Raw genomic sequence first — 22241 nt, 5'->3', positions numbered from 1 at the left:
ACAATACCTTCTGGTAACTAAATCTTGTGACAACTTTAAAGGAAACCCTAGCAAAGCCAGAAGCATATAGAGGCTCACTTTTAATGCAAATCATATGCACACCTTAGCGAAGTCAAGGACAGAGGAGTGTGGCTGTCTTATACACTGAAAGGCTGTATTTCACGAACACCACGCTTCTAGGTTCATACAAGTATTTAGTATTTAGAATGTTTCTCTACCCCAGTCAACTGACTCTTGAAATGTTTCAGAATTCTTAACTGAGCACACAATTCATCTCATAAGCAACCAAATAAGTTCAGATTATAAATAAGACGTAAAAATAGGTTTCATTTCTATGCTATGTGGACCACAGCAAAAACAACAAAATCCTGCTACTAATGTTATAAACAACCAACAAAACACAGTCAACCACAAGCTTGAGTCTATGGATATGGCCCTTCTTCCCCCCAAAGCAAGTAAGTGCTTAATTTTCAGTCTTAAAAGATGACATGTTAGAAGAGGGGGAGGCCTAGGTGGCTCAGTCAGTTGAGCATCCAACTTTGGCTCAGGTCATGATCTCCGGGCTCATGAGTTTGAGCCCCGCATTGGGCTTGCCATCAGCATGGAGCCTGCTTAGGATGCTCTGTCCCCCTCTCTCTCTCTGCCCCTCTCCTGCTCGTGCTCGCTCTCTCTCTCTCTCTCTCTCCCCCTAAAATGAACGTTTAAAAAAAAAAGTAATATATTAAATTTTTAATCCTTCATCTACAATCACATTCTATATTTCTAAGGTGGTTGTAGTTTCTCTTTCTGGCAACCCAGAGGCTTTCATCAGCTTTCAGGACACAAGCATCAGCTCACTGACCAGAGGGCACCCCTTCAGAGGACTTCTGTCTCCAAGTGCAGAGTAGCCCTGAAAGGGGCTGTTCCAGAGGCCAGTTTCTATCCTTTGACCAGCATGCTGGCTCCAGGGTAATCCCGCAGCGAACCCTCACCTGGGGGTGCAGCAAACTTCATCGAAGCCCCGGAGCGATGGACCTTGAAGCTTATTAAACAAACCCTATTTGTTAATGAAATGCAAATTCTGCACACAAGGTTTATACAAGGGATTATACTTCTTTTTTGGCTTTGTGTTTAAATGATGATAAACACCCCTGTCACTTCTAATATGTGTCATAAAAAGTGGTCCTTTAAATGCCTTCCTTTCATAATAAAAGTTTGATGAAATGGTATTGTATTGTAGCGGTTCAGGAAGAATCGTCTAAGTCTTCATTCACTCTAAGTGAATCGCTGACAAATAGCATGCAATTTCTGATATGCAAAATCCAACTATATTCCTAGAGTCTTGTTTATCTTGGTGGTAAAGTAAAGGAACTCATCTTTGACTTTTTTTTCCCCTCCCCCAATCCAGCTGGTTATGGACAATGTCTCTCTCCTGCCTCTCTAACAAGAAGATAACCCTAGGACATTAAGCACTGATTTATTCAAAATTTCAAAATAAAATGGATTGTTTTTAAATCATGTGGTTTTTCCTTCCTCGTAAGACTACTAACTAAAATTCAGAGTCTAAGCAAGTTCTTTAAATTACCAAGGCACTGTGAATGTATAAGTGGTATATATTTATATTACGGGCCTTCCAAGTCACTAAGTTATAGGTAAAATATAAAAATATTATTGGGAATTTATCCAAGGCATGGGATTTTATTACTTTCATCAAAAATTCAAGAAAAAAAGAAGGATCCTGAGAAAAATATAATCAGGGTTTTAAAATAGAACAACTGCAGCTCATGCTTCTCAAGCCCTTACTCTATATGGAGCATTGCTCAAAGCCAATCAGAACCAGACAGATTCGGCCACAGTGAGAAAACTGCTGTCAAGTAGACCTAGACAGACACTTAATAAGACCTCCTGCAGTCTCCATGAAGGGTCTCTACTCCACTCACTTTCCAACCACTAGAGGAAAAGACCTCGCCAGCCATATTCATATATCAACAAGGGGTAAGTCATGAATTCACCCTATACCTGGTAGCAGGGGTCTGTAGAGGGTGCCCGACAGACAGTAAGTTACAGGCTTTCGGAGCAGTTCTGAACTCCTGTGCCTGGCATCAAACCCAGGATCTTGAAAGATGACACCCGGGCATCTGTACATTTTAAATTTTTGTATTAGGTTTTATTCTTACGACAGTTTTAGGTTCACAGAAATTGAGAAGGTACGGAGATTTCCCATATACCCTCTAGCCTCACAGCATCGCCCCCTACCCACCGTGGTCAGCATCTGCGCATGTACATTTGGTACGACTGATAAACCTAAATTGACACAGTCATGATCACCCAAGTCCACAGTTAACATTAGGGCTCACCCTTGGGGTCGTGCATTCTGTGGGTCTGGACAAATGCATAATGACATGCGTCTACCATTATAGAGTAATGCCACTGCCCTAAAAGTCCTCCGTGCTCCTGAGGAGTCTGACCATGAGGCAAGGCAAAGGTCAGCGAACAGATCCCCTCTCCCAGAGTAAGACTCTCTGCCCTCACACTCCAGGTCTTTTAGCTTTCAGTCTGGCCAGGCACCATGCAATGCTGTACACTCACCTTTCTTCCCTTTCAAAGGCATAGGACAAAAGCTAGGACCCAAAGGAAAATACATCAATTGTTCAAGATTTCACTAAAAATCCTTTAAAACATGACTGGTTCACAGAGCCTGGTAATATAAAATTTATCTGACAATCTTTAATGACAACTATCTTTGAAACTACATTTGAAATAAAACGATCACCACATGGAAAAACACAAGACACACATTTGACCACAGATCTTATGTAAATCTGATCTTATCACAAACTGGGCCCAAAGAAACTATTCTTACCTCTACTGGCCAGGAGTGTTTAAAATATGTTTTTTTTTTTTTTTTTTTAAACAATGGGCCAAAGTGGAAGTTATAATGCAGAATCATCTTAAAAATTTACTTTATTCCGGCTGCAAAACAGAGGGAAACAGGATCTGATGCAAAAAGGGTAGCCCCAAATTTTTTAGCAACAATAATTTTCTTATACTTCACTGCCTGAATTTCTGATTTTTGAACTCAATGACAAGCAACTTTTGGACAATCTGAGGAAAAAAACACATTTCATCTTGTGACAGCACAGTTTTTAAACACTGATCTGAGGCAACAGTGTTTCCATTCAGCCTGACATTTTTTCTCAAGTAAAAGTTTTTTCATTCCTAGTGGGTGACTAACAAACTCAAGTAAAACCAAAGAGAAAATGACAACAAGGCCTTTGTTCACCAGAGAGGTGGGTTGGGGGTGGTGGTGCTGGGTGAATCTTCCAGACTTTAGACTTAAAATACACATAAATGAACTAAGCTCTATGAGGAGAAAAACTGTGAGGTATCACAGAGAAACATGGGGCTTCAGAAGCAAGAAAGTTAGGAAGCAGTTTGGGTAAGCACGGCTCTGAATGACGCCCCCGCTGAAGGCTACCTTCCCAGCAGTGTGTCCACCTGACCCAAAGATCCCATAAATCCAGCCTTCTAGACCCACACAGACTGCCTTGATTTCTTCTCGTGCCTTGGCTTGACTAGTGAAATTGTACCACTTAGGATTCTTTAGAGACAAGAAGTTTCTTTTAAAATGCAAATAATCTCTTAGAAGGCAGTACAGGTAATCAATCATTCACACACTGCAGTCATTCACTCAAATCACGGATGCTCTCATTACTTAGCTGAGAAATCTGCTACATTTGAGGAATGAGGAATTTAGATTCTAGAAGGAGAACAAGTAGGCAGGAAGCATATAACATGTTTTTGTATTATACTGCAAAAGAATAATGTCATCATGAAGTAGGAACAAGAAAGTCTAAGGGAGAAAAAAGCACCAAAAACTAGGAAAATAATCTAAGAGGAAGAAAAGATTTTAAGTTTTGGCTTGACTTAAATAGAGGTAGAAATTCTGTCCTTCACAAGTCAACCTGGAAATCTAATCATCTGTGCACTATTTCAATAGGAAAACATACTTTCTAAATAACTCATTTGCTGTTGTATGGCATGGATAATCTGTTTATGCACTGGAAACTTCCTTCATCATGCCTCTCTGCACTAGGTATTGGAATACCCATATGGTCAACTCCAAGCCATCCTGTATTATTTCTTCCCTAACACGCAAAGTGACATGTGACACCCATTTGAAATTCAGAATCTTTTCCAACAGAAATAATTTTTTTACCCGGCAAATAAGTTTCAGGTCAATCATTCTCCTTCCCAACTTCAACTCCACACTAAGCCTATGAGGTGAGCAATATACCCAGTTATAAATACTGAAGGCCACAGTACAGTTTCTAAGAGAATTTGGAAACAGTATATCATTTACTAGAAAACCTAAGTAAAATCAATACATCTGAAAGATGAATGTTCTGACTGCGGGAGACCTAGGAATGCATGTCTAAAACACTAGAGAAAGACAGACAAAGACTCTGTGTGTGTGTGTGTGTGTGTGTGTGTGTGTGTGTCTGTGTGTGTCTGTGTGTGTCTGTGTCTAATCCCAGTCTTCAGACCCAAATGGGCTTTTTGGAGGGCGAGCAGTGGGAAGAACAAAAAGTGAGAATTTATCAGTATCTCTTGGAAGAAGGGCACCTGGTCTAAGAGCACAATGAATCTGGACCTTGGCAGATACACTCACCCTCCTCCGTCGGTTGAAGACACCAGTTACTCTGTTGATGTAATACCCCTTGCTGTGAATTTCATGTTCACAAAGACACCTTATGATTATCACCTGGCATCACTCAAGGACTTTCTAACTATGAAGAAAAGAATTAGTTGACCAATTGACGTACACAGTTCATTCTACCTGGCAGTTCTCTCTCCCTGTAAATCATTCCCTGGCATTCTAATGACTCTGTTCACAAGACTGATCAGCAAGGGCCAGCTTTCTTCTCCCTGGCTGACTTGGGCACAGTGAATAAAGAATTAATGTGTGCCTAAAGCTGATAACCAGCCTCTGCACAATGATCTCCCAAGTCCTATCTTACTGAACCTCCTCTCCCTACACACACACACACACACACACACCCCTCACACACACACAGACACCAAACCCTGGGCATCCTACTGGTCTCCACCAGCACTGTGATCTTACTCTGCAAACTTCAAATATGATCATTATCTCCACAGAACTATGAAACACTGAGCAAGAGTGGGGCAGGGGAAAAAACAGTAATGGAGTTTCTTTTCACTTACATGGTGAGATATGTCCAGATTTTGAAACATTACAAAGTTGAACAAAAGTGCACTTTATATGGGAGAAGTACTGCACCAAGGTGGAGCTTCGTCCATTAACAGCCCACCCTCCCTCCATCAATTCCTATAGGGATAAGTGAGATCATATTCTATAAATTAAAAAGCTTTATAAAAATGAGGCACTTGGGTGGCTCAGTAGGTTGAGCACCCAATTCTTGATTTAGGCTCAGGTCATGATCCCAAGGCCATGGGATTGAGCCCTGTGTCGGGTTCTGCACTGACTGTGGAGCCTACTTGAGATTTTCTTTCTCCCTCTCCTTCTGCCCCTCCCCCACTCACTCTCTATTTTTAAAAGGGGTGGGGAGCGCCTGGGTGGCTCAGTCAGTTAAATGTCCGACTTCGGCTCAGGTCACGATCTCACGGTTTGTGGGTTCGAGCCCCACGTCGGGCTCTGTGCTGACAGCTAGCTCAGAGCCTGGAGCCTGTTTCGGATTCTGTATCTCTCTCTCTCTGACCCTCCCCTGTTCATGCTCTCTCTCTCTCTCAGAAATATATAAAACATTAAAAAATTAATAAAAATTTTTTTAAAAAGCTTTATAGAAATGTTAACTTTGGATACTTGTCCCAATCACCACATCCAGAACAGATTCTTTCTATTGGAAAGGAGTCTGGAATCCAGCCTGAACATGGGAGCACAACCTTTGCCCTCTGCTCCGCGGGCTCTGACAAGGGAGTCAGAGGAGAAAGCCTATTCTTCCACAGTATCCCCAAGGCTTGGTCCAGAAACGTTTGGTGAACAAAATCACACACTTTATGTAAACAGATAATGACCCAAATCAAATGAATAAGAAATGAATTACACCTATTAATTACAAAAACCAGTATAACATATTTTAAGTAAACACCATCTCCATCTTTTCATTTCCTCCTACCTACCTCCACTCTGCCAAATTAAACCCACATGCAGAATAAAATGGATTATCCAGACACCTGCAGGAAATAATGAGGTAACAAAATAAACTAACAAAAGGCATCTGCAAGAAAATAATGAACAATGTCAAAATAGATGCTATTAAAGCTACCACAACCAATTAAAAGTCTTTTCATAGCAAGGTAACCTGAGAGCCTTCTGACAATTATGGTATGTGCTACATTGAGAGGGATGGCCTAACTCACTCGATCCTAATGATAAAATGTGGTCATTGCTCAAGTTTCCTAAGCAGAAAGTGGATTGCCAATTAAAGATGGGAAACTGAACATACATATTTACTTCTGCTCCCTACGGAAGCTACTTAGAAAAGAAAATGATGTAATGTGTATTCACACATGCACATACATATTTTTCCCCACCCTAATACAAAGGGAAAAATAGAACAGAATCCGTGCCAATGAAATTTTAGAGAGTAAACTGAAGAAGGTTGAGAGAGAAGAGTCCATGGATTTATATTTTATGTTTTCTTCACAACCTCTCCTATAGATGGGAGCCCACCTCTACCATGATGTTTAGCAGAAGCAAACCCAGTGATACCCTGGCTTTGTAAGATTGGGGGGGTGGGTGGGGGAGGTGCTAATTAAGGCCAAGTCAAGAAAAGCCTTGGTCAAACCTAGCAATACTGACTTGCTTCTAACAATGGTTCCCATGCTATCCTTGACCAAAGAGGAAGGAGGCATTGAAATCTTTTCTCATAACCCCTTATTTCTGCTTGAATATTACTATCTAACTATTTTTAAATAGAAAATGTAATGGGCCAGGTGTTGCTGAGTTTTCCTAAACACTTAAATGCAAGCGCTCCTTTCTCCCAGTGAAGAGCTGCCAATTCCATCCCGTGAGAACGTGGTACTTCCATGTTCTCTAACCCATGAACGGTAGTTTATCAATGACATTCAATCCTACTCTTGCTTTGTATGTGAAGTTTATCCCTGAAAGTAAAGTTTATAAGCAGCTCTAGAGGAATAATAAGATATTTTTATCTTCCCAGCAAGAGTAGGAACCAAATCAGTATTTGAGAATAAAAATTATTTCTGAACACGCAAGATATATTTAAATGAAAACAGTTTTAAACCAGGATTGTAAAATACTATGCAAATATTTTTTTTTTTTAATTCCTATTTTTCTCAAAAATTACATACCATCACTAAGGGACATGAGCAACCCAGTCATTAAAATAATTCCTAAGAGGGACACCTGGGTGACTCAGTTGGTTAAGCGTCTGACTCTTGATTTTGATTCAGATCATGATCCCACAGTTGGTGGAATCAAGCCCCGCACAGGGCTCTATGCTGATGGTGCAAAGCCTGCTTGGGATTCTCTCTCTCCCTCTCTCTGCCCCTCCCCTACTTGAGAGTACAACATCCATATACTCTCTCAAAAATAAAATTAAAAAAAAAAATTTAACTAAATAATTCCTAAGAAATGAAAATATAACTTCCTTTTGTTTAACTTTTTCTATTATTCACTGTGAATAGCAGAACTTGGCATAAATCTATGAAAAAGTATAATCTCTTTAAAAGTGACTAAAATGGTTAGAGAGAGGCTGGTATCAGACTTCTAGCCAGATGAGCCAACCAAATTTTTTTAAAGTATCTTCATTTGAATGTTGCTAAGTACCATTTCCATTAAGACTTATTTCAAAACCCAGAACCATCAACTTCTGTAGGCTAGCACATTCTCTGCAAAGTATTTGCTTAGAATGAATTTTGACATTTGATTCAGACAGGCTTTCTGTGCTACAGAAGAACAGCTTAGCACAGCGCTCTTGATTCACTTTAAACTGCTGCTGACAGAAATATGAAGAGAGATCAAGAAATATAACATCCTAAGACCCAGATTAATTTTCCTCTCTACGTAAATAACCAGAGGATGCAAAATCAGACTCAGACAGGTTAAAATGGTGTATTCCACACATGAAACACAGGTATGAGATGCAGTTAACAGGCAGAATGGGGCTTTTGTCTGGAGGTGCTATAAGAGTTAAAAAAAGAAAAAAAGTTAAAAGTAATATTCCTTACAGCTTTTTTTTTTTAATGTTTACTTATTTTTGAGAGCGAGAGAGCGCACAAACGGGAGAGGGGCAGAAGGAGAGGGAGACACAGAATCCAAAGCAGGCTCCAGGCTCTGAGCTGTCAGCACACAGCCTGAGGCAGGGCTCGAACTCACAAACCATGAGAGCTTGACCTGAGCCGAAGTCAGACACTTAACGAACTGAGTTGCCCAGGCACCTTTTCCTCATGACTTTTCTATCAGAGCCCATGTGTGACCGCTGCAGAACATAATGAACCAGACTATGAAAACAGCAATCTAGCAGGTCCTGCATCCTCTAGCCACCTTGAAGCAACTATTTTCTGGGTTAATCCAGGGCATTCTGCACATCAGATTTTATTATGGTCTATTTTATTCAATCTCTTTTAAGATCCAAATGTTAGCATACTATATTACACTACTGTAAATATTAATGATAAATTCTGTCTATGTTTTTACTGGGCCGCAGAGTTATGAATCCCACTGGGGGAGGGACAGGATAGAACGAATGGCCCCAACATTTGTGAAAGAACAGGCTGAGGCAAGGGAAAGGCAGGATTCTCAAATCCCAGCCCCCTGCAGGCTCCTGCACACATCTCCAGTCTTGCGGGGGAAGGGAAAAGGGAGACAGGATCAGGGAAGAAAATATTTAGCAAAATTTCTATAGTTGAGAAATAAAACTATCACTTACATTGTCTTTAATTTCCTCAGGAGAGAGAGGTGACTAAAAATAAGACAGTAACAAAAACAGAGGGATTCTGAATTGTGTGTTTAACAAAAGATATTTTTCTGTTTTTATTGGCTGAGAGAAATAAGACTGTATACCTTCATTTGATGAATTCGGTCAAGGAGTTAAAAATTTTAATGCCAATATACATTCTGGTGCATGAGAAAAATGTATCTGAACCGATTTTAAGATAGAAATCTTATTCTGAAAATGAGCTTCTCACCATCTCTAATCTTAACCTTCATATAATTTTCACTCAAAACAGAAAAGCATTCAAAGACCTGGTGCCTGTTATACCACTACCCTCAGGTTAGAGTGAAAACTTATTAAATGGTATTAAGTGGTAGATTATCAAGGAGCGAACTTGCCTGGCAATATGTGTGAGAAAGGGCCAGGAAGAGATGGATGTTGCCTTCAAAATTACGCCAAGATGATTACTCACAGTGAGAAGGTACTTTCAAGTGTCACTTTTAATGCTTTCAAAATACCACTGACGCAAGGCCAAGCGCCAGATTTTGAAACCAAAAGTGAGGGAACACAAAGGATAAAGCATGTGGTAGCATTCTTGACTGCCTACAAATGAAAACCATATCATGTTTTAATGTGCTCAGGAGGTATACTATTGAAAAGAGGCAGGGAATAAGGTATTAATTATATTCTCTCCAAGCCCAGCCTACACTCAGCCACCAAGCAACCTCCCATGGCGGCTCCCATTTAAGTGAAAGACTCTTAGGCTCCGGGAATCACATTCCCCTACAGGGCTCTGAGCAACTCAAGAGCCAGGACCACATCTTACCCACCTCTACACGGCTCTTGCCAAGCAGTTTCACAGCCTTTTGTAGTAATTTCATTGTTTTCATTCAAGTAAGCCCTTGAAGTGTTTCTACAAGAAGTTAACCTGATGTTTCTAAGTATTTAAAAAGCAGGGCGGTGGTAGACAGAAGTAGCAATGAGGGGTGGGGAAAATACACATATTTACACATGCACCCAAATCTTTCTTTTCTAAATGGAGAGGGTGGAGAGAATTAGGGACAGAAATAAGCAGCTTCAATCATTTAGCTTAGATAAGAAAGGAAGAAAAGTTTACACATATATAAGAAAGTAGAGAAAAATAAACCAACAATTATTTTCTATGAATAGAGTACAAAGTCCTGTGGTAAGGCCCTATGGGGAGAGAGAAGAAAGTCCTTTTTCTCAGGAACTAACAATCCAGGTGAAGAAAAAATATGAGAAAAATCAAACAACGATACAAGAGTTTAGCAGTTTTTCAACACAATACAAGCAACTCTTTCAGGAGGCAGAGTGCATGATTAACGGTGCAAACAAGTTCAGAGGAAGAAAGAAATCATTCTAGAAGCTGAATGTGAGTTGGACGTTAAACAACGGGGAGGGGTGGTGGGGCTAGGGAGAAAATCAAAATGCAGAGATGGTCTGATCAGAAACTTGAAGGAAAGAAAGATAGTTTAGGATGTGGCTGAACAGAAGAACAATTAGGCTGGCCAAGGAAAACTTCAAAAATCCAGTAGCTATAGAGATCAATAGAGATCAAATCCAAGAGCTATAGAGATCATGTCGGGCTCTGTGCTGACAGCTCAGAGCCTGGAGCCTGCTTCAGATTCTGTGTCTCCCTCTCCCTCTGACTGCCTCTTTCTCTCTCTCAAATATAAACAAACATTAAAAAGAAATGAAAAATAATCAGCTCCAAATTCCTAATCCATATTTAAATCTAACACTTTAATGAGAGTGTATAAAGGGCCACAACTTCTAGATCCTCCGAAAGTATGCAGATGGTTAAAACTATTTAACTAATAGGGCACCCTGGGTGGCTCAGTGGGTTGAGCATCCAGCTCCTGATTTTGACTCAGGTTATGCATGATATCATGGTTCTTGGGATGGAGCCCCACATCGGGCTCCACGCTGACCATATGAAGCCTGCTTGGGATTCTCTTGCCACCCCACCCCCTGCTTTTACGCCCTCCTCCCCCAAAAATAAATATTTAAAAAAACCAAACTAATAAACCTAGTTAAGGGTCAGTGCTAGAGGTCTGAAAGAACCACCTTGGAGAGTGAAAGCAGAATAAGCAATGAAGTAACTAAATAAAACACACTCAGAAGCAATAATAATCAAATTGGACTTCTGAGACCAGTACTCTACACAAGACAAGATGACCTTGACACAGTCTACTTTCCTATAAAGACTTTTTATCATCAGAACACTGACGAAAAGAGCCTACATTCTGATCGCCTTATTCATAGCACTAGGGAAAAAATGGTACTGGCATTTGTGTGTGGGCAGAAACAATGGCCTCAATTCTCAGACTAAATCAACACGTGGGAACAACTTTCAGAGGCCAGAGGAAAATGTGAGCAACTCTAGCTCAGAACACACATTCACTCTTGCTCCCAAAGTCTTGCAGGGACTCTCACATTTATTTTCAGACTTAAAAATATATATATATACAGACATATTAGCTGTAGTAAAACTAGCTCAATCAGAGAAACAGAGGAAGCAAGTATTTTTATTCTTACTTTGCAATCTGGGAATAGAAGGAAAAAAAGAGGAAGTGACTGCCCCAAGACAACCAGAGTCAAAAGGAAAGGAAACCTGGGTCTCCTGACTTTATATCCACGGCTTCAACCAAACCTTACTGTATTTTATTTGTAGAAAAAAGAGCCCCGTTGCTTTACCACACTGAGTATAAATGACAAGTGGCAATTATTGCATCACGCAAGTCCCATAGCTAAGTCTCTGGAACAAGTATGCAGAGTCTGGGAGATTCCCTAAAATTCTTTCCATTCAAATTCTGGTACCAAAGGAGCTTGTCACATGCCATCAAATATCCCAACATGATAAAAACAGACATAGCAAAGAACAGAAATTATAGTTTTTCATTAAAAAACATAATCCTCAGAGTTTTTTATTATCAATTACCAACTGATAATAAAATTTTAGATTAATTATCAATTACTTTAAGATGTAAAGTATAATATTCACTAAACACAATGAAAAAACACTTCACACAAAGACTTAGGACAAATGCACACAGACAGACGAGGCCTTGGGTCAAAATTAATGCATGGTTTAGCAATAAGCCTATTGTTACATAAGCCAAAAATAACATTAATTAAAGTCAAGCCACTTCCATATTATTTTTTTCAGTTAACTATAATCGTTCTCTAAAAATGCCCTCTCATCCAACATTCATGCTCACAAACAGTATGTGTGAGGCATTTGTATCCACTTATTAACAACATATATTCTTTCCTTTCAAAAGAATGCAGACTCCAAAGACAATAATTAGTTTTGGAAAACTGGGCTGCCTTGGTTCCCTGGGCATCTTCTTCATTTAATTCCTGGGGTTCAAGAAAGAATGGTTCCAGATGGCACACAGGAGAAAACAATGTGGAAACAGGAGGCCATAAAATGAACAGAACAAGGAATACAGGGACAGAGAGGGGCACATGGAGATCTTTCTATTTTAAGGAAGCAATGTGAGAAATAGATCATGTTAGGACAGACACCAAACTAACAATAATATCCCCAAGAATTATCTTTCTTAAGAAAAATTACTCATGTAATACAGTAACAGTTAGCTGTATGAAATGACTCAAAAGGGGAGCTTTTTTGGACTAAAGGTACTGATGGGCACAAACAGGAAACCTTTCCCAGTGCTCTAATTGAACGGATGAAATCATTTCTATAAAGACCACTGATGTGCATCTTTAAAAATGTAGTGAATAAAAAGTTCCCCCTAAATTAACTGCAGCCACACAGCTACCTACTATGTTCTGAAACCTAAATAGTATTCTTGACCTTGCTAGGTCCTGTGTCCCAATGACTTTACAACCTCTTCCAGCTCATTTTGCTCTACAGATGAGTTTTAATCTTCTCATCCTGGCATTTGAATGCCTTCTAGAACCCCATCTAACTCTGTAAGGTCTCTAAAAGCTAGGTCGTCCCAACTCCTCCAGGCCCCTGAAAAGGCCATGCTTCCCTCTACTGTTGTAGGAGCCCTAAGGTGAAGACAATCAGGCCCTCTCCAGTGGGAATGCTACGATCTAAAGTTCTAGTTGAAAATTAGACACATGGACATCCAAAACAAAAAGAAACAGTAAGAGGCATCTAAAGAGCCATGACAGACATCATCTTTAATGACAGTCAACAGATGGAAACAAATCTCATCTCCCAAACTAAATAAAGTGAAAGTATTTATCTCCCACATTGTATTTATCTTCCTCGAGTGCTCACAAGTACATGAATAGCTACGGTTTCCCACAACACACTTCCCCAAGTAGTCCTTAGACACCGATTTCCGGTCTAGAGCTACAGAACTACAGATAAGCAGCGTCAGCACATCATCCAATCTGTTGAAGGTCAATACTGGAATGGGAAACATGAGAGCACTCAAATCATGTGACAGCTGCCCTCTGGGCTCTGCTCCCAAAGAGGAAGTAACAGCAGATCTGATGAGTATCAGACCCATACTAATGACACTGAGCAAGCACCAGAGAACCAAAATGGGAAGAACAACCAAATAAAAGAGAATAAGCCAAGATAGGTAATAACAACCTATAACATTTGCATTATGATAAGAGCTATTATGATGATGAGTTATGGCCTGTGGTCAAATATAAAGTCACTGCCTAGACAGGATGCTAGTGAACTGTGGGTACAGAAAATCTGCTATGGCATCATATCACTAAAGTCTCCTGATTTCGTTTTGCTTTGTACCTGAAAGGAGAAAAAGTTTACTCAACACATATATGCTACATGTTTATTTCAAATTTATCTCTTGTCCTCAAAAGTTCATTTTGAATGATATATGAAGTAATCGTTTATTAACTGAAAAGTCAATCTATCTGTACATTAATATAGTCATAAAAATAAAGACTCCTGTGCTTTTGCAACCAATTTAACTCGAGGTGAATTTAACTTTGGTTAACTGCAAACTTCGGTGCATTAACTCTGCATTCTTTTCTCAACTCTGCTTCAAGCAACTGGACAACTTCATTCCCCATGAGTAGCAGAGAGAATGAGTCCTAGAAGAGAGAATGGCCGTACACAGATAAGAATGTTATTTTGTACCATTCCATAATGAGATCTGACAACAAATGAGTGCTAAACAGATGGGAAAAAAGGGGTAGGCACAGTGATTAAGATTAGACTTTGTTAAGTCAAGTGTGTCTATAAAACATTTAAATATCATGTCATTCCTAAAAGAGAAACAATAAACAAAGAAAAAAACCAGACAGCCCAAAATTAGATGACAGGACAAGGCTACATATATCATACAAAATAGCTAGCATAAACTCAACAGTTAAAAGACAGAATTCTCAAATGGGATTTAAAAACCTATCTCCTTAAAAAAAAAAAAAAAGGACACAATGTTTAAAAACAAAGAAATGGGAAAAGATAGTCAGAAAGTCCAGGCAAATTCGCAAATCCTAACCAAAATAAAAGCAGTACAGTAAAATTAATGTCAAAATAAATGTTAAGGTACTATATGATGGTAAAAAGGGGAAAAAGATGCCAAGAGTATACAATTTTGCACAGGTTGCCATCTAATAATCTAGCCTTAAATTTTATAAAGCATAAACTTTATGAAGAGAAATTATCAAATCAACAATTAACAGGGAGAGATCTCAACACACCTCTCATATTAGTTGATAAATAAAGCAGTTAAACAATGAACAGAGACATAAACAACATGAGCCACATAACTTAGTAAGACTGATCCAGGGGCGCCTAGGTGCCTCAGCCAGTTAAGTGTCTAACTTCGGCTCAGGTCATGATCTCGCAGTTTGTGAGTTCAAGCCCCTTGTAAGGCTCTGTGCTGACAGCTCAGAGCCTAGAGCCTGCTTCAGATTCTGTGTCTCTCACTCTCTGCCCCTCTCTCCTCACACGTTGTCTCTCAAAAATAAACATTAAAAATTTTTTTAAAATGTAAAAAAAGGCTGATCCAAACGACAGATCTGAACACCTATGCTAACAAGGACAGAATATACTTTGCCAAACTCAAAAAGAACTATTACAAAAACATACTATAGATTAGCTTGCAAAATAAGTCTTTTTTTTTTTTTTTTTTTTTAAATATTTTTTATTTATTTCTAGGAGAGAGAGAGAGACAGCGTGAGCAGGGGAGGGTCAGAGAGAGAGAGAGTCACAGACTGAAACAGGCTCCAGGCTCCGAGCTGGCAGTCAGCACAGAGCCCGACGCGGGGCTCGAACCCACGAACCGCGAGATCATGACCCAAGCGAAAGTCGGACGCTTAACCGACTAAGCCACCCAGGCGCCCCAAGCTTGCAAAATAAGTCTTAACAAATATAACAGACCCCACAAGACATGGACACATATACGGAAAACACGCACCTGCTTTAGAAATTTAAAAACACTTATAAAAACTTCAGTGGTCAAAAATGACCCATTTAACAGGATGCAGAAATATTAAGAACTGAATGGCAATGAAAAGCCCCGTACTCAAAATTTGTGCACTCAACAAGAGATACTTGAAGGGAAACCTAGAGCTAGGAAAGCATATATTTACTTGATATTCCACTCAAGAAATTAGAAGAAAAACAGGGTAATCACAAAAGAAAAATCAAGAGAAAGGGGGAAAATGTTATAAAAAAGAAAACAGAAACAACAAAACCAAGTTGTTTCTTTGAAAAAGAATTAAAATGGTTAACTCTAAAGGACATATAATAAGGGGGGAGAAAAGCAAGTAACAGTAGAAATGAAAACTGCACAAGATGAGAATACGATGAAAAACTTCATGCCAATAGATTTGTCAAATTAGATGAAATGGACAGTTTCCTCTGAAAATATGAATTACTATAACTTAAGAAAAAACAGAAACAGGCTGTTAAGTATAAGGAAATCGAAGCAATGATTTAAAAAAAATAAAAATAAAAACAAAACCCACCCAAACCCACTCTCCAACCCTACTCTTTTCACCAGGCCAAGACAGTTTTAAAGGCAAATTCTACCAGATCTCCGAAGAACAGATAACCCCTAATTTATCCAAACTTTTCCAGAGAATATTAAAAGGGAAGCAAGCTTATGAGGCTGTTATATTACTTAGTTAACAAAATCTCACAAAGCAGATAAAAGGAAATTAAAGATATTATATGCAAAAACCCTAGACTGAAAAATACTCATGAATGCCAAATCAGCACTAACAAGTAGAGACAATGTGGAAAAATTCAATTCAGGGCTTACTGGCTGGAATTTTTTTTTTTTTTTTTTTTAACATTTACTTATTTTTTGAGACAGAGAGTGCCAGCAGGGGAGGGGCAGAGAGAGGGGGAGACACAGAACCCTAAGTAGGCTCCAGGCTCGGAGCTTTCAGCTCAGAGCCTGCCGTGGGGCTCGAACTCATGGCCCACGAGATCATGACCTGAGCCAAAGTTAGACACTTAACTGACTAAGCCACCAAGGCGCCCCACTGGCTAGAATTTAAACTAGCACAACTGCTTTGGAGATCACTTTGGCAGGATCTGGGAAAACAGAGGAAGCAAAAATGCAATCAACCAAGGGAGCAATTCCACTACATCTACCCTAAAGAAACTCTCGCACAAGGAAACAGGGCAAGGTGTATGATTAGGCTCACTGGAGCAATGGCCGATACACTACATAAAGAAAAGGAGCCTCAGTCCAGGAGTGGATAGACTGGTTTAGTCATTCAAAGGAAACTACACAGCAGTTAAAAAGAACAAAGTAGATTTGTAGATGGTAAAAAGATGTACTGAGCAAGAGATGGGAACGAGACTTGAGCAAGATTTTGGTTCCTAAAATAAATTAAATAAATACATATATAAATAAGTAAATAAATCTGAAACACATGGCAAAATGGAACACCTGAGTAAAATTTTTATGGGGAATATACAACTGTCCATTTTTTTCTAGATTTTTGTAGTTTTTACATATACCATGACTTTAAAAGATAGAGAACAGAAATCGATTTAAACCATAAAGCACACTGGTAAATCCTGAGGTTTGGTGATATAAAGAACTTCAGAGATAGCCAGGACCTTCTGAATTATCTAAGCAATCTTATATTCCAGAGGTGAAGTCAGTTTCTGGACCTTGATCTGGCCCAGAGTGATTGAATAAATGGCTCAAGGTCACATAACAAGTTACCATCAAGTTGGTTCTCAAATTTTCAACTCCCTAACTTCTAGGATAGGCAGGAAAAACCAGGGACATATGGTCAAATGTAACTGAGTCAAGTTCACACCATCATTCTATTATTTTCTTTACTGTTCCCTGAGACACATAGTTATCAGTCTCCTTCTGCCCCTCCCAGCTCTCTCTCAAAGCTTTAAGGATTTTTAATTCTCCTTTGCCACTCCTGTTCTTGAAATAAATGAAATACATAAACGATTTTAAGTAAAACAGATAAAATAAAGGACCATGAATCATTCATCTCAGCACCCTCCATACCTTTTAGTCTAATACAGGTTTAAATATATAATAAAATTCTGTTCAACTAGATAGGTCAATTTCATCAAGCTGAAGTTTTCATTACAGTTAAAATATAACTTCTATTTTTAAAAAGAATGTGAAGAATTAGGAAGAAACAATTTTAATATTTAATAGGTGAGAAGACCAAAGACTACTATTTAGAGACCATATTTTAAAGGAATAAAATAGATCCCACATGTAACAAATAAAACAAGGTAGTTCAGTGGTCAGGTTCATGACGTCCAGAGTCAAACTGCTAGATCTGGAATTCTGGCTCACCTACTAATAATTGGCATGAAACTCTGAGCAAATTACTGAAACTCTCCCAGCCTTACATTCCCCACTGTCACAGTGCCAACACCCATAATAATACCTACCTCATATACAGTCTTGCAAGTGTTATGTGAAATAATAGTCCATTCGAAGCACTTGACACAGTTGTTCAGTGGATATCAGCTATCAGCACACATTGTTGTAAATAAAGTAACTTAGCTATGATAAGCAATAAGCTCTGACGAAATTATAAGGCACTAGATGCTTTAAAAAACTATATTGGTGGTGTGTCTGGGTGGATCAGTAGGTTTAGCATCTGACTTCAGCTCAGTTCATGATCTTACAGTTCGTGAGCTCAAGACCCGCATCAGGGTCTGTGCTGACAGCTCTGAGACTGAAGCCTGCTTCGAATTCTGTTTCCCTCTCTCTCTGCCTCTCCCCCATTCATACTCTGTTTCTCTCTCCCCAAAAATAAATAAACATTAAAAAATATTTTTTTAATTATATGGGTTTTGGTCACCTCCATGCTAATAAATTATATGCTTTACAAATCATGAGTGTTTTAATTAAACGAAACTGAATAAATGAGCTCGATTTTCAGTCATTAGCAGACTTGGGATAAAAAACACTTAGGGGTAAAGTCCTGAAATTATCATGACTCTGAAATATCAACCTAGTACTACTAGTTCTCTTCAGGTGAAACCCTTATAGACAAGGGTAACAGTCAAACTACTCAATGCCCATTCAGAACACACACCAGCCAATACACATGACCAGTGCAAACTAGCAGACCAGCCCTGATTCCACCACTAAGGATCAGGAAATATTGTTTGTAATGGAAATGACCCTCTCGTATGTTTTCTTGTTTTTTATTTTTTAATTTTTTTTTAACATTTATTTATTTTTGAGAGACAGTGTGAGCAGAGGAGGGGCAGAGAGAGGGAGACACAGAATCTGAGATGTCAGCACAGAGCCCGACGCGTGGCTTGAACTCCCAAACCACGAGATCATGACTTGGGCCAAAGTTGGACACTTAACCGACAGAGCCACCCAGGCGCCCCTCTTGCTTTTTAAAGCACAGCTGACAAACTAGCTTATAGGAACACAAAACTCTACACACTGTGCCAGCCCACAAGTGAGGGCTGTATGTGTTTATCCTACACATCAAAACAGTTATCCAAACAGCACCCTGTCTCACCTCCAGGTCACAGCTATACTCGGTGCCATCTAGGAGGGTCACTTTACACTGGACAGTTTTGGTCTTCTTGGTGGCTTTCTGAGCAGCCTTCTCTGATTTTAGCTCATTGGTCTGCACTTCCTTGGTCTCCCGCTTTGCTTCTTCTGATTTGTCTTCCTGTATTTCCTTAGCCTTCTCTTCTCTTTCTTTACTTACTTCTTCAGCAGGCTATTGATGAAAAAAAATGTAAGTTCATACTAAAGTTAACCAATTTCCAGAAGACAAAGTATTAGAAGTAAAATCTTCAGTAGGAATTGTAATTGTTATAAACACTGTCAACCTACAATGTTAAAAGACTTCAAAATTTTGCTAGAAAATATATTTCCCCAAATCTCCCTTCCCCCAAATCTCCCTTCCCCCATTTTCTCATTTCACCAATTTGGTAATTTCAGCATTAAGTGAGTAGATTTTTTTTTTTTTATTTTTTTTATTTTTTTACAAATAGTTTATTGTCAAATTAGTTTCCACATAACACTCAGTGCTCATCCCCACAAGTGTCCTCCTCCATGCCCATCCCCCCCTCCCCCCCACATCCATCAGTCCTCAGCATTAAGTGAGTAGAAGAAACTGCATTCTGGCAACTAAAACTTAAAATATCATTTCAAATAACAGGCTTCGTTAGACAACCAAAATGTTCACACATACAAATCTATTCCTTCCTACTCACTGAACACTGCCATACATCAAATCAAAGAGGTATATAACAATCCATATTACTTAAAAAGGAGAGGTGGTTGGATTCTGAGTATCTGTTTAACCTTCAAACAGGAAGATACATGAATTTTTTTTAATATAGTTTGCATATACAGTTGATTTTTTTTTTTTTGGCCTTATTATTTGGGAAAGTTTTAAAAAAGAAGTACCGAGAAGGCTGTAGCAGACCACTCCAAGACCCATATTCCAGATAACAGTGAGCCAAAGTAGTATCTGAATACAAGAATTCTACTAAAAAAAAAAAAAAAAAATCCTTTTTGTCATGTGGTTAAACATCAAGCTTTAGGGGCACTGGGTGGCTCAGTCAGTTAAATGTCCAACTTCAGCTTGGGTCATGATCTCTTATTTTGTGAGTTTGCCCCACAGTGAGATCTGCACTCAGTGTGCAGCCTGCTTGGGATTCGCTCTCCCCCCTCTCTCAAAAATAAACATACATAAAAAGAGAGACAGAGAGAAGAGTGACAGAGAGACAGAGAGAACAGAGAACATGAAGCACTAATTCCTAATCACTTCTCAAACATACCTGTGCTGCAGGACCGCTCACTGAAGGTTTCTCTTCCTTGACATCAACTTTAATTTCCTGTTGTTTTCTCTGAGCGGTTTCCCCAGCATCACCCTTGGCCTCCCTCTCTCCTTCAGGAAGAGATTCTTCTTTATCTAAAATCTCCTCGGCAACAGCTTGGGTAGCCTCTTTTTTATCTCCTCCATCTTTGGCCACTACTAAAGTATAGGACTTTTGTTTCTTGAGCCATGGGGGTATGAATCGAGAAATTCCCCTGCTCTCCGATGGATCCTTCTCTCTCTTCTGGCGGTGTGGACTACTTTGGCTTTCAGCTGCAGGAGATGACTGGGAACCTTTTTCTTCCTCTGGATCGGAGGACTGATTCTGCTGATTTTCTGCTACTTCTTTAGGTTTCTCCTTGGTTGTATCTGCATCTGCTCCTAACTGTTCAGGTTCTTTCTTCACTTCAGACGTGGAGCCTACTTCAGTGGTCATGGTTAGAGTTTATGCTGTAAACAAAACAAAACCACAAAATATTATTTTATAAACTCTCTCAGTTTTAGTTTGGAGGGAAGGAACAGGGTACAGAAGAATGAGAAGGGAAATGGCAAAGAGACAATAGGAAGAAAACAGGTCAGGAAAAAAGGTTCATAAGCACAAGAGAAAAATAGAGAATTCTAAGAGTAGCAATCTCCATCAGAATTAAAGAACCAAAGGTAGCATCTCAATAGAATTAACTGATTCTGTACTGATAGGACTTAAAATCATGAAGGGCCTAGGTGATTACTTTTATTAAGTTTCATCTAGCCATAAAAAATTTACCCCCCCCAAAATCCCCCCCCTTTTTTTTAAGAAAAATCACTTTCCTCTATACTTGGTATACCTTATTCTATCACACAAAAATGTTATTGATATGTTAGCAAGTACGGAGACAAATTTCACTCAATTTCACACAGCGAAACCAAAATATTGGGTAGCATAAAGATGAATTTTAAATATGGAGTGCTTAATAGTGAGAAAATTAGATCTAGGGGGAAAAAGGTATTCGTTTTTGTTCCAAAATTAAATCCCATTATTCACCAGCATTATTTCAGTGCAAAAGTTAGTTTTCCAAGAAAAGTACTCAAACTATGATCAAAATTCTAACCCTCCATCCCACCCAAACTCAAACACAGTCTTCTTTGTAGATGCAATTACAAGTATCTAGGGGCCCCTAATCTGAACCAAATGAAGACATTATTGGGGGGGGGGGGGCAGGAGGGAATGCATCTAACAATTGATCCTATCACAACTAATGAAAACAAAATTGAAATTAAATCTGAAAGTAACTGCTTGTCTCAATTTCACACAAGCAAAGAGGGACTCTTTAAAATAAAGCTCCCCTGCTGACATTAAAAAAAAAAATAGACAGTAACAGCAGAGATAGCACACGCTCTCCTCTCTTGCCAATGCTCAAAGGCCTGGGAACCCTGGGCCAGGGGGAAATTTTCCAGCTATCTTTAAACGTAGTACAAACCTTGACTAGTTCAAAAAATAAAACACCCTTGTTCTTTTTTAAAGCTTTAGTGAGATATAATTCACATACCACAAAATTAACCCACTTAAATTGTATAGTTAATGGTTTTGAATACATTCACAAGACTGCACTATCTAATTCTAGAATATTTTCTTCATCCTGAAAAGAAACTTTCTATCCCTCAGTGTTTTTTCTCCAGTCTCCACCCCCCACCCCCCAGACCCTGGCAATCACTTTAAATCCATATGGATTTGCCTACTCTAGACATTTCAAGTAGATGGAATTGCACGTGTGGCATTTTCACTGAACATAATGCTTTCAAGGTTCACCTTTGGTGCAGCATGTATCAATCAGTATTAAACTTGTTTAGTAAAATATTCTTCACCATCTTTTGCAAATCACCTAAGAGTCTAGTATCCAGAATATATCAAGAACCCTTATCATTCAACAGTAAAAATTTAAAAAATTAAATATGGGCAAAGAATTTTAAGTAGGCATTTCTCCAAATAAAGTATACAAATGGCCAGTGAGCACTTGAAACACTGCTCATTAGGGAAATGGAAACCCAAACCACATGAGA

At 39.0% G+C, this 22241-nt stretch overlaps 1 protein-coding gene across 13 annotated transcripts in view; it reads right to left on the bottom strand.

The window, feature by feature from the left end:
* Nucleotides 1-22241, bottom strand: part of EPB41L2 (erythrocyte membrane protein band 4.1 like 2) — a 222382-nt gene that overhangs the window by 100319 nt on the left and 99822 nt on the right. For all 13 annotated transcript variants that reach the window (XR_005529899.1, XM_039240417.1, XM_039240418.1 and 10 more), the window contains 2 exons: nt 20167-20654; nt 18891-19097 (listed from right to left, as the gene is read on the bottom strand). Coding sequence is in view for 12 of the 13 variants with exons in the window: in XM_039240417.1 (XP_039096348.1) it covers nt 18891-19097; nt 20167-20640 (681 nt within the window). In the remaining variant the exon portion in view is untranslated. The remainder of the gene's footprint in view (nt 1-18890; nt 19098-20166; nt 20655-22241) is intronic.

Source organism: Hyaena hyaena, unplaced genomic scaffold (genome assembly GCF_003009895.1).
Source record: "Hyaena hyaena isolate Hyena2069 unplaced genomic scaffold, ASM300989v1 scaffold_178, whole genome shotgun sequence".
Taxonomy (NCBI): domain Eukaryota; kingdom Metazoa; phylum Chordata; class Mammalia; order Carnivora; family Hyaenidae; genus Hyaena; species Hyaena hyaena.
The sequence above is the reverse complement of the archived record's forward strand: the minus strand, read 5'-3'. Positions and strand labels throughout refer to the sequence as shown.